This window comes from Chiloscyllium plagiosum, chromosome 26 (genome assembly GCF_004010195.1).
Source record: "Chiloscyllium plagiosum isolate BGI_BamShark_2017 chromosome 26, ASM401019v2, whole genome shotgun sequence".
Lineage (NCBI taxonomy): Eukaryota > Metazoa > Chordata > Chondrichthyes > Orectolobiformes > Hemiscylliidae > Chiloscyllium > Chiloscyllium plagiosum.
Genome location: NC_057735.1, coordinates 18,715,720 through 18,728,919, shown reverse-complemented (window position 1 = coordinate 18,728,919; position 13,200 = coordinate 18,715,720). Strand labels below are relative to the sequence as shown.

The following is a 13,200-nucleotide window of genomic DNA, read 5'->3' as shown; positions in this document are numbered from 1 at the left end:
GGCAGTTCTCCTCCCAACTGTTCAATTTTCCCCATCTTATACCCTAAAGCATCAGATTCTGGCATTGGCATTTAAGATTGTCAATATACTGAATTCAAACTTTATTGGAATTTGGTATTTTTCGGGGTATAATTTGAACTGATTGGCCTAATTCGAATATGTTTTGTCATTTCTCGGCAACCAGCTACCCCAGCAGCTGGAGCACATGTTATATTGTGTCTTATTGAGAACACTTGGTGCTGTCACTGCTAGTTTTTACTCTCTTAAAGGTATCATACACCCACACCTTCATATCACTTGTGACTCAACAAATGGGGAAGATTCATTCGAAGAAACATTGAACATAGAAACAGAAACAACAGTGGGAATGTTGAGATCTCTGTGAAAGTACTCAACTCCCCAATAACTCATTTACCTGACCATTCAAACACTGCCTGCTTCAAATGTAGCAGAATTTGAAAATCACACATTGGACTTAATAGCAATCTAAGAACCCATTGTAACAGAATGGAAGCATGTGCAGCACTAACACAACTAATTCCAAAAGATGCAGATACTATTCTTGTTGCACCATAAGTTGGAAATGGAAAATGAAGATAATGGAGTATGAATCTAATTTCATTATACACCATTAATATTGTCTGCACTTTTCCTTTAAATGTCATTTTCACTTCTTGAATTTCCAATTATGTGCTTTGCAGTTACTGTAAAGACCTCCTAAACAACGAAACCCACATCAAAATCCAACTCTATGCTTCAACATTAATTTTTCATGAGGGCAGGCAAGTATATTCCTTAGCAAAACAAACTGGTTTGGCTAATGACCATTTCTCAAATCACACTTCAGTTCTCTTAACATGCACTGTTTAATAAAATCATTTATCAGCTGTGCCTTCCTATTCCATAATGATAGAACTCCACGATGGACAAATACAAGGAAGAAAACATGGAATTGAATCAAAGCCCCAGCAGTGTATTGAGAGTGGCTTGATTATTTTACAGAGATATCAGTTTGTCACTTTACTAAAGAATGTAGTAGAACTTACGTTCACAGGATGGAACTTCACCATCCCAACCCTCAGTTGTACATTTCCGATGATTGTTACCCAGCATTGTGAATCTAGTAAAAATAAAATCACCCATTGTCAAACATCATCAGGATAATTAGCAAAGTATTACAGTATACTGACCAGGCATGAATTCCAAGGTTCAAAGAAGAAAAATCTATTAAAATACTAATAATGTGTTTCAAAAAATCAAGCAGTCGAAAGGCAAACATTTTACCAAATTAAACTTTAGCATTAAAGTTTTGCCAAGTCATATCGTATTTTAAATTTCTTTTGAAGTCAATTGAAGTCAATCAAACAATGAAAGAATCAGGCTTATTCTGTGATAACATGAACAGATATGATCATAAATGTGAAGAACAAGAGATGACAGACATATAAATGGTCTTCATTACATCATTGAAATAATATACTCCATCAATGATTTGTATACTCAATACTCACCCAATGTCACAATAAAAAATAACTTTGCTTCCAACTGTCTTATTTGGCACATTATAATATCCATTCAATATCTCACCAGGGCTACCACAGGTTATTGCTGTACACAAAATAAAATGAGAAAAGATTGGAATGTACTAAACCTCCAAACACTCCAACAGCTTCTTTCATTTCAACTCACAGATACTAAGCATGAAGATGAGTAGCTGCAACAAAACCTGTCCACAATGCAAGCTACTCTAATTTGGAACATTTATTTTCAAAGTTAGAACACAATTGGATGACTTCTGCTGAGTCCACATTTCCTCAAAACAATGGGTCCCTTTGCTTCAATAGCTCTAGTATTGATCAGCATTAATCTTCACTTACTAACTAAATGGTGACAGATAAGGAGACATTGAGAAGCAGAGATATATATGAGTCTATGTACGTTAGTCACTGAAAACTACTGCAGCATTATAAAATAGATTCAAAACTGTTAATTCAATAGTCTCCATTATTTCAAGGGTATGGGAATGCAAAAATGAGGAAATAACTTCTAAGATTCTAGTTCATCCAAAAGATCATTTATTTCCACTTCCACAGTATTACCTGTTTTGCCTCAGCACGGGAACGACCCAATCTTACACCATTTTTACTTATGTTCCCTCAGTAAATCTGTTATTTTGACTCAAATGTAAATTAATGCAACTTTCTCATTTGTAGCCATGAGGCAATTAATTCAGTTGGGTAAAGTCACAATCTGATATTTAAACAAGAATGGAAGATAAATAAAATGGACAGGGAAAATTGATTACACTTTGTCTTTGGCTTCTACTTGCTTTTTCTCAATTCCCCACTGCCCAGACAAGTATTTGCATCATTGATATCCACAGGTGAGATGCCAGAAGACTGGAAGTTGGCTAACATGATGCTACTATTTAAGAAAGGTGGTAAGGAAAAGACAGGGAACTGTAGATAGGTGGCCTGACATCAGTGGTGGGCAAGTTGTTGGCCGGAATCCTGAGGGACAGGAATTGCATGTATTTGGAAAGGCAAGGACTGATTAGGGAAAGTCAACATCGCTCTGAACTTGCTAAATCATGTCACACTAACTTGTGTGAGTTATTCGAAGAAGTAATGAAGAGGATTGATGAGGGCAGAGCAGTGGACGTGACCTATATGATCTTCAGTAAGGTTTTTAATATGTTTCCTTATAAGTAGACTCACATGGAATACAGAAAGAACTTGCCATTTGGATACAGAACTGGCTCAAAGGTCCAAGAGAGATGGCGGTGGTGGAATTTTGCTGTTCAGACTGGAGGCCTGTGACCAGCAGTGTGCTACAAAGATAGGTGCTGAGTCCATTGCTTTTCGTCATTTATATAAATGATTTGGGTGTGAACATAAGAGATGTGGTTGGTAAGTTTCAGATGACACCAAAACTGGAAGTCTAGTGGATAGCCAAGAAGGTTAGCTCAGAGTACAATAGAATCGCGATCAGATGGGCCAATGGGCCGAGGACTGGCAGATGGAGTTTACTTTAGATCAATGTGAAGTGCTGCACTTTGCAAAGAAAAATCACGACAGGACTTGTATACTTAATGGTAAGGTCCAGGGAGTGTTCCTAAACAAAAAGATCTTGGAGTGCAAGTGCATTGTTCCCTGAAGGTGGAGCCGCACGTAGACAGGATAACGTAGGAGGCGTTTGGTATGCTTGCTTTTATTGGTCGGTGCATTGAGTATAGGAGGTGGAAGGTCATGTTGTCACTGTATAGGATTTTGGTTCAGCCACATTTGGAATGCTGCGTTCAGTTCTGGTCTCCCTGCTGTTTAGATTTAGATTAGATTACAGTGTGGAAACAGGCCCTTTGGCCCAACAAGTCCACACTGACCCGCCGAAGCGTAACCCACCCATACCCCTACATTTACCCCTTACCTAACACTACGGGCAATTTAGCATAGCAAATTCACCTGACCTGCACATCTTTGGACTGTGGAGGAAACCGGAGCACATGGAGGAAACCCACGCAGACACGGGGAGAACGTGCAAATTCCACACAGTCAGTCGCCTGAGGCGGGAATTGAACCCGGGTCTCTGACGCTGTGAGGCAGCTGTGCTAACCACTGTGCCACCGTGCCGCCCTTCCTTCTATAGGAAGGATGTTGTGAAACTTGAAAGGGTTCAGAAAATATGTACAAAGATGTTGCTGAGATTGGAGGGTTCGAGCTATAGGGAGAGTCTGAATAGACTGGGGCTATTTTCCCTGGAGCGATGGAGGCTGAGGGGTGACCTTGCCGAAGTTATAGCCAAGGTGTTTTCCCCAGGATAGGGGAGTCCAGAACTAGAGGGCATATATTTAAGTTGAGACAGGAAAGACTTAAAAGGGAACTAAGGAACAATTTTTTCATGTGGAGGGTGGTGCGTGTATAGAATGAACTGGCAGTGGAAGTGCTGGAGGCTGGTATAATTATGACATCTATAAGGCATCTAGATGGGTCTATGATTAGGAAGGCCTTTGAGGAATATGGCCCAAATCCTGGCAAATGGGAATAGATTAATTTAAGATGTCTGGTCAGCATGGACGAGTTGGATCGAAGCATCTAATTCCATGCTGTACAGCTCTATGATGCAATGACCACTGCCTGTCAGCTTGAGCTCCACTAACATTAGCAGCTTCCAACTTCTCAATTCACACCAAAACTAAACTCCTTGCTCCAACACTATCATTTGTGCTGGGGCAAAACATTAAAGTCTTAAGAAGGAGCAGGATTAATTTGTTGAGTGGTCATTTCTCATTTCGTACACCATGTACTTTAATTTGCAATGTGGATTAAAGCATTGAATAGATGTATTTTCCCATGCCAGGAAACCAGATTTCCAAGCTACAGATGCCAAGCTACTTAAGGGAAGAAAGCTTGCACACCACCAATACTACACAACAATTCCAGAGCGGGGCAATCATTTTGCACTGACCAACAAATCAGTCACCTCACAAAACAAGGAAACATAACTTACGTTCACAGAATGGGACATCACCATCCCAACCCTGAGCTGTACACTGTCGATAATCTCTACCCACTCTCTTGAATCTAGAAAAAGAGAAGCAAGCCACTTGGGTCAATAAACTGGAGGTCATTTGGACGATATTTGTTCACTGACTAGATTAAAAGGTCCAAAGCCAATTAAATCATTCTAAATCAAAATAAACTTCAAAACATCTTTTCAAAAATGGGACTAGGTCTGCAGATGAATAAAAGAATTAAATACAGTGTGTCTTTGCTAAATAAATAGGGCTGCTTAGACTCAACATAAATTACAGTGCACAGGATACCTCTAGCTCACTTTACAGCTGTTTTACTATTTAAACAGTTGAGAAACCAACTGACTCTGATGTCTGGTGTTGATCTCCGATTATGGATCTAGGGGTCATTACTACATTCAGCATTTATAACTGTGCATTAGTACTGCAATGTAAGCTCTAACACCACTGACTTTGATCAGCATAGCAATTATTTAAAAAATTCTCAATTCTAAACTGGAAGATATCAATCACATTTCACATGCTCAGTCATTGTCAGAAATGTCATTCACAAAAGATATCAGTCTGAATTTGGCATAATTGTAGCATTAAAATAATAGAATTTCAACAAAATCTTCTCAGTAATTTATCATCTGAATACTCACCCAAAGTCACAATAAAAAAATACTTTATTTCCAACAGTCTCATTTGATATCATTCTATAATGTCCATTCAGAATCTCCCCAGGGTTACCGCAGGTTATTGCTGCACAGAAAATATAAATGAGAAAAGCTAGAAACAAAACTCTAAACTCTACAACAGCATTTTTCCCTGAAATATCATTTTTCCCTGAAACATGAATATCATAATGAAATTGACAACAATATCAGGTATCTCAAATTTGGAATACAACTTTCAGAGATATGGCAATACAAAATCAACATTTTTTCTTGAACTGTAAAACCTCAGAAAAACTAGCCAATGTCTGTTTGCAACAGCACTATGAATGGACCTGCACCAATCTTCAGCAGTAATTCAACATCATACATTTTTGATATCCTGCTTCTTGAGCCAGTGATAAGCAGCATTCCATTGCTTAAAATGACATGATAACTGGTGGCAGCTGCCATTCATGTTCCAGGACCCAGCAAAAGAATCTCCACTAAATCCTAGGACATCAGTGATATGAATGTGGATTGGGATGGGGCATGTGTGGAGTCAATCACCAGAGAGTTGTGTGCAGTGAGTCACAAGGCAGGGCCTTGAAGTGGCTTTCAATGGGCTCCCTTCCTTAATGTGGGTCCCTGTGACTAGGTACTGAGTGCCTGAGTATGAGGGAACATCATGACAAGGCTGCAGTATTTGCTGGAATGCCTTCGAGAGTCAAGGGAGTGCCATACACATCCCATTCAATCCCAGTGGCACAACTAACATCTCATGGACTCAGGGATAATTGCGCTGAAACTGTTCAACTCAACCTTATAGCCATCTGCATTTCCCCCCCACCACCCAACACAGACACTATGGCCCAGGCCAGACCAATGAAATCCTCTGATCCCAACATTGGGAATCCATGGGAGTGGCTGACAGCAACAATCCCCACCAGATGATAATACTCCCCCTTTCTTTTTACACAACTGACAACAATCCACAGATTCACCTGATGGCAAACCACAGATATGCTTACAGCAACCCTCAAATCTGGCTGACACCAGATAAGGCAGTGACAATTCAGACCCCTACCCTCTGTACAATGTAGTAAACAGGGATAATTAGCATGCTTGGATCATTTTCTGTACCTTCAATTTCCATGGGCCAAAATGATTAATTTCAAAATGCACCTAAAATGAGCATCACTTAAACTTTCTATCACCCATCGAAACTGAATTCCTAACTCCAAATGAACATGGTACTCAGGTAGAAAAATATATTCTTCTGGCAGAAAATGAATGATTTGATAATTGGTCATTCCTCAGTGTGCCTGCAATGTTCTTTTCATATGCAATGTGAATCAAAAAGCAATGAATATATTTTTGTTATGATTCAAAGAAAGCATTCTAAGCTGAAGGATGTCAATCTAGTGTAATGAAGAAAATTTGGGCATGAGCCATGATGACTCGTTGGACCTGACTTAATCATTTTGGTAGGGGAGGGTGCATACACCTCAGTGATTTTACAAAATAGAAAAATATAACTTACGTTCACAGGATGGAACCTCACCATCCCAACCATCAGCTGTACACTGTCGATAATCTCTACCACTAATTTTGTATCTAGAAACAAATGGTAAACCATGATCATCAGACACAAAGATTAATGGAAAAATGTGTAACTGGGCAGTATATGTTGGGAGTTCAGCGGCTCATTAACGAAATATCTGCTCAACAATTAACAAACAAAAATAACTTAAACATTGCACTAGGTTAACAGAACAATGAAATATGAATCAAATGTAGTTGTGTTTCTGTTTTAAAAACACCTCAGACGTACAGTGCACATACAAAACATTGGCACAGCTGAGACTTGATGTGAGGACCACCATGGACCCGAGGGACTCCCAGAACTAAGGTGAAGCCCAGCACAAGCTTTCAGCCTGGAGGTCATAAAGTCATAGAGATGTACAGTACGGAAACAGACCCTTCAGTCCAATTCGTCCATGCCGACCAGATATCTTAACCTAATCTAGTCTCATTTGCTAGCACTTGGCCCATATCCCACTAAACCCTTCCTATTCATATACCTATCTAGATGCCCTTTAAAGGCTGCAATTGTATCAGCCTCCACCATTTCCTCTGGCAGCTCATTCCATACTTGTACCACTCTCTGCATGAAAACGTTGCCCCTTATCTTTCCCGTCTCACCCTGAACCTATACCCTCTAGTTCTGGACTTGCTTACCCTAGGGAAAAGACTTTGTCTATTTATCCTATCCATGTCCTTCATGTTTATAAACCTCTATAAAGGTCACCCTTCAGCCTCCGATGCTTCAGGGAAAACAGCCTCAGCCTATTCAGCCTCTCCCTATAGCTCAAATCCTCCAAACCTGGCAACATCCTTGTAGATTTTTTCTGAGGAGAAAGTGAGGACTGCAGATGCTGGAGATCAGAGCTGAAAATGTGTTGCTGGAAAAGCGCAGCAGGTCAGGCAGCATCCAAGGAACAGTAGAATCGACGTTTCGGGCATAAGCCCTTCTTCAGATTTTTTCTGAACCCTTTCAAGTTTCAGAACATCCTTTTAATGGGAAGGAGACCAGAACTGCACGCAATATTCCAAAAGTGGCCTAACTAATGTGCTGTACAACAGCAACATGACCTCCCAACTCCTATATTCAATGCTCTGACCAATAAAGGAAACCATACTAAATGGCTTCTTCAAGCCCAGCACCTGACCTGGAGGTGCCGCCCAGCACAGTGAAGCCCAGAGTGGACCTGTCTGCTCCATTCATTTTTTTTTTCTCTCTTGCTCTGCTCCAGAAGGACTGCAATGCTGAACATTTAACTCTATTGCTTTATTTTTCTAATTTATATGCAAAATTTTGTATCTAGGCACCTTTGTACCTAAGATGGTGCCAAAATGACAACCTTGTTCACTTTCCATTGTATTCAAGTATCCCTGTACTTGCATACATGTGACAATACAACCTAATTCTAATTCTAATTAAATTCTCATTCACTGTTGGGCTGTCATCTAATATAAGTGAAACATTTTGTAGGAAAGCAATAAGGAACATTTGGTTTCTGTCTGAGTCTATGAATCTTCTTACCAATAATACATTTAAAAGTTCTATTGCATCAAAATTCTTCTTCCAAAATTAACATTCCCTACCTTTATCATTACCAATAGCTTTGATTAACTTGATGGTTGTACCTTAGAATGGAAGCCTCACTCAGAGTTAAGGTGAAGAGCTTCCATGAGAAATGTAATGAATGTGAGATCATCCAACACTGTCTTAGTTCCAACTTTACTATAGTACAGTGCTTCACTAAAATCATTTAGTGAGTTATACCCTGAAGACTCACCCAATGTCACAATAAAAAGTAGCATTACTTCCAACTGTCCATTTTGATGCTTTATAATATCCATGCAGAATTGAACCAGGGTTTCCACAGCTTATTGCTAAACAGAAAACAAATTGAGAACAGGCATAAACATCAGAAAAATCCAAATTCCCCATCAGTTTTTTTTTCACAGTTTGTTAACATGAAGATGAAATATACTATTACCCAACTTCTCAGATTATCAAGTTATCTTAAATTTGGAATTTATTCTCCAGTTTTATGGTATTATAAAAATGGGACTTTTGCTAAATCTACAATCCCTCACACCATCTGGGCACTATATTGACCAACTAACAATCCTCAACAGCAACTCAAGAACATAAGGACTGACTTCATTCTGTCAACAGAGCACTCAAAATCAGTTGATGAACCGGTGTGGATCCCTCATCACTTCCATGAAGAAGGCCCAATTTGATATAAGTGCCCTTTGGCCAACTTGGGCCATCAATGTAACCAAAGTCTCAGGCGTGGAAAATGCCCTCCCCACATGCTGCCAGAGAGAGGGTGACAGTTCTCCACTGCCAGCAACTCTACCAGGAGTAGTGGCTGCACCTATGAATGCTCCAGTGCCCAGCCTGAGGATCTATGCTGGATCACAGAGCTGGATGTTTATCTGGTCTAGTGAGGGGCATCAGCAAAAGGTTGTGTTTGTCAGGTGCGGAGTAGGCAGTCTCAGACTGGTAGGAAGAGGGTTTTTGAATCGAGGTCAGGGTCAGCTGGTTTGGAGCAGAAGAGGTCAAACAAGGCAATGAAGCAGATGGATGGTGTTAGTTCCAGTAAGCCACCTCTGAAAAGTATTGGTTGAGGTTTGGAAGTCGGGTCGGGTCAGGGAGTGGTCGTCAGGAGTCCTGACAGTGTCAGGATTGGGGAGAGAATTGTGCAGCTTGGGACTTCAGGTGTTCGGGGGTTAGATTAATATTTATCCAGGAGTTAGACTCAAGTTTGAATCCTCTCACTTTTAATCATCTCAGAATTCTTTGACTTGAATGCATTCTTTTGGGCAAATCCCACATAGTCAGCCATCTCTGGGGTTTCCACGTTCCTAATTCACAGCAACATTGTATGTCGCTCCAATGATTCTGGCCATTGGAATGTCTGGGCCCTAGTTGATAAGTCTATTAAAAAATTTTTGACAAAGAAACAACTCTGTGAATCATTATATTGCTTACAAATCTTACATTTGGCACGCAAACAAATAACTTTTGGAAATCCACATGGTCTTCCTTGACTAGCAGTTCAGAATATACCCCAGTCATTACAACTTCAATGAAGGCTAATAAATTTGTTATACAACATTTTGCTTTTGTAAAACAAAGTTGACTTCTTTTGATTACATTATACTTTAACAATAAAGCAACTAATTCAGTGGGGCAAAGTCAAGGAGAATTTCTAAACAAGAATGGAAGAAAAAGAAAATGGCGTAGGAGGATTGCTCCCCCTGAATTCCCCAAGGTCCAAACAACTACTGCCTGTCAGCTTAAACTCCACTAACATTAGCAACTTCTAACTTCTCATTGCACACCAAAACAGAGCTCCATGCTCCAACACCATCATTTGAACTAAGGCAAAAGAGTAAAGTCTTCAGAAGGAGCAGGATTAATTTGCTGAATGGTCATTTCTCATTTCATACACTATGTATTTTAATATGCAATGTAGATTAAAACATTGAATAGATGTTTTCTCCCATTCCAAGAAATCAGAATTCCAATATACAGGATACTGAACTATTGAAGGGAACAAAGCTTGGATGCCAACCAAAAGGACATAATAATTCATTGGAAACAGGTCAATCATTTCACACTGACCTGCAAATCAGTTGCTTTAGAAAACAACAAAACATAACTTACGTTCACAGGAGGGGACATCACCATCCCAACCTTCAGCTGTACATTGTCGATAATCTCTACCCACTATCTTGTATCTAGACAAAGAGATACAAAACATTTGTATCATTAATTGGGGGTCATTTGGTGATATTCTTTTACTGACTAGATTAAAAGTTCCAAAGATAAGAAATCTCTAAATAGCAGTAAGTCATAGAATCCGTAATGTGGAAAGTAGGCCATTGTCCATCGAGTCCACACTGACCGTCCAAAGAGCATCCCACTTAGAATACACCCCCGCATCCTATCCTTGTAACTCTATATTTCCCATAGTTAATCCACATAGCCTGCACATCTTTGAACTGTGGGAGGTAACTAGAGTACTGAAAGGAAACCCACGCAGGCATGGGGAGAATGTGCAAACTCCACACAGACAGCTATCTGAGACTGGAATAAAATCCAAGTCTCTGGTGCTGTGAGGCAGAAATGCTAACCACTGAGTCAATATGCCAACACAAAAAACTTTTTAAAAAATGGGACTAGGTCTGCAGGTGAATGAAAGAATCAAATACAGTTACGTTTTTACAAATATAAAAAGGGCTCATCAGACTCTATATACATACAGCCACCAGAGAAATATTGATGCATCTCGCTCACATTAGAGCTGATTGACAGTATAATTCAAACAGTTGAGAAACCAGCAGCTGCAGATGTCTGGCAAGGATCTCAGATTATGGGTCTAAGGATTGTCAACACGTTCAGCATTTCCACTGTGCATCAATGTTCTAATGTTAAATCTAACATCATTAATTTTATTCGGTACAGCAATTATTTTAATATTCTCAGTTCAACACCAAACTCGAAGATGCAATCACTGCTCACATGCTCAGCCGTCATCAGAAATATCATGCACAAGAGATGGCAGAATGAATTTGCCATAATCAAAACATTCAAATAATAGACTTTTACTAAAATTTTCCCAGTGATTTTTGACTGAATACTCACCCAAAGTCGCAATAGAAAAACACTTTATTTCCAACTGTTTCATTTGGTGTCATATAGTGTCCATTCAGAATCTCCCCAGGGTTACCACAGGTTATTGCTGCACAGGAAATACAATGAGAAAAGCTAGAAACAAAACTCCAAACTCTACAACAACATTTTTTACTGAAATATTTCACACAAACATGAATAGCAATGAAACTGTCAACAATGCCAGGATATCTCAAATTTGGAATTCAGATTTCAGAGACGTAGCAACATAAAATCAAGACATTTTCTTGATCTATAAAACTCAGAATTACATGCTGCTGTCTGCCTGCAAAAGCACTATGAATATACCTGCAGCAATCTCCAGCAGTAATTCAACAATGTACATATAATGTATCCACCTTTGTGAGCCAGTGATAAACGGCATTCCATTGCTGGAAGTGTCACTATGACTGGTGGCTGCTCTCATTCATGATCCAGGGATACAGCAAAAGGATCTCAACTGAATTCTAGGATATCAGTGATGCGAATGGGAGTTAAGTTAGGGGATGTGTGGTGTCAGGTACCAGAGAATTGTGTGCAGTGAGTCATAAGGAAGGGCAATAAAATGGTTTTCAATCACCCCTCCCTTCCTTACACTGTGAGCCATGATCGGGCACTGAGTGACTGACAATGAGGGAACACTACGACAAGGCTACAGTGTTGGCTATGCTGTCTTCAAGAGTCAAGGGAGAGACACACATGTCCCATTCAACCCTGAGGCACAACTAACTTCTGATGGGCTCAGGGATAATTGCTCTCAAGTGCTTCAACTCACAACCCTACAGTCTTCTGCTTTGACCCCATCACCCCACAGAAGACACGACTCCCCAGACCAGACCAATGAAGTCCTTCAAACCCACCATTGAGAATCTCTGAGACAAGTTAATAGTACTCTCCCCTTTCTCCAGACACAGCCAACAACAATCCACAGACTCACTTGATGGAAAACCCCAGCAATCTTCAAATCTGGCTGACAACAGATTATTCATGTAGGGTAGGGATCTGAGTGACAATTCAGATCCCTACCCTACATGAATAATTAGCAGGGACTGCATAATTTCTGATCTCTTTAATTTCCTTGGGCCAAAATTGCTAATACTAAACTGCAACTAAAATGAGCATCTCTTAAAATTTCCATCACCACAGAAACTCAGCATGTTGTTCCAAACTATCATGACACTCAGGCAGAAAAAATTATTTTTCTCGATAAAGTAAGAATGATTTGATGATTAGTCATTTCTCAGCACACCTGCAATGTTCTTTCGATAGGCAATGTGAATCAAAAAGCAAAGAATAACTTTATCACCTATTAAAAGAAAGAATTCCAAGCTAGACGATGTCAAACTAGTATAAATGAAGAAAATTTGACCATGAGCCATGATGATTCACTGTAAGTGACTCAACCATTTCTTTTCAGACATGCAACGCAGTGACTTTACAAAATACGGAATATAACTTACGTTCACAGGATGGAACTTCACCATCCCAACCCTCAGCTGTACATTGTCGATAATCTCTGCCAGTAACTTTGTATCTATAAAAGGAATGGTAAGCCATCTATCATCAGACATGAAAATTAATTGAAAAAATGTGCCACTGGAGAGAACATGTAGGGGTCTGAGTTTCAGAAAGGAAAAATCTATTCATCTATCAATAAAGCAAAATAAATCAAACACTGCACTCGGCTAGCAGAACAATGAAATAGGAATCAAATGCCCTTACACTTCAGTTTCAAAAGCACCCCATAAAAGTACAATACACATTCAAAATATTAGCAC

General features: G+C 39.6%; 1 protein-coding gene across 10 annotated transcripts in view; it reads right to left on the bottom strand.

Annotated features, from left to right (window-relative positions):
* LOC122563171 (sushi, von Willebrand factor type A, EGF and pentraxin domain-containing protein 1-like) overlaps positions 1-13,200 on the bottom strand; it is a 123,658-nt gene that overhangs the window by 38,869 nt on the left and 71,589 nt on the right. For 9 of the 10 annotated variants that reach the window (XR_006315504.1, XM_043716673.1, XM_043716665.1 and 6 more), the window contains 9 exons: positions 12,883-12,956; positions 11,396-11,492; positions 10,415-10,488; positions 8,529-8,625; positions 6,710-6,783; positions 5,176-5,275; positions 4,507-4,580; positions 1,512-1,608; positions 1,047-1,120 (listed from right to left, as the gene is read on the bottom strand). Coding sequence is in view for 9 of the 10 variants with exons in the window: in XM_043716673.1 (XP_043572608.1) it covers positions 1,047-1,120; positions 1,512-1,608; positions 4,507-4,580; positions 5,176-5,275; positions 6,710-6,783; positions 8,529-8,625; positions 10,415-10,488; positions 11,396-11,492; positions 12,883-12,956 (761 nt within the window). In the remaining variant the exon portion in view is untranslated. The remainder of the gene's footprint in view (positions 1-1,046; positions 1,121-1,511; positions 1,609-4,506; positions 4,581-5,175; positions 5,276-6,709; positions 6,784-8,528; positions 8,626-10,414; positions 10,489-11,395; positions 11,493-12,882; positions 12,957-13,200) is intronic. The other variant, XM_043716669.1, reaches the window with a different exon arrangement.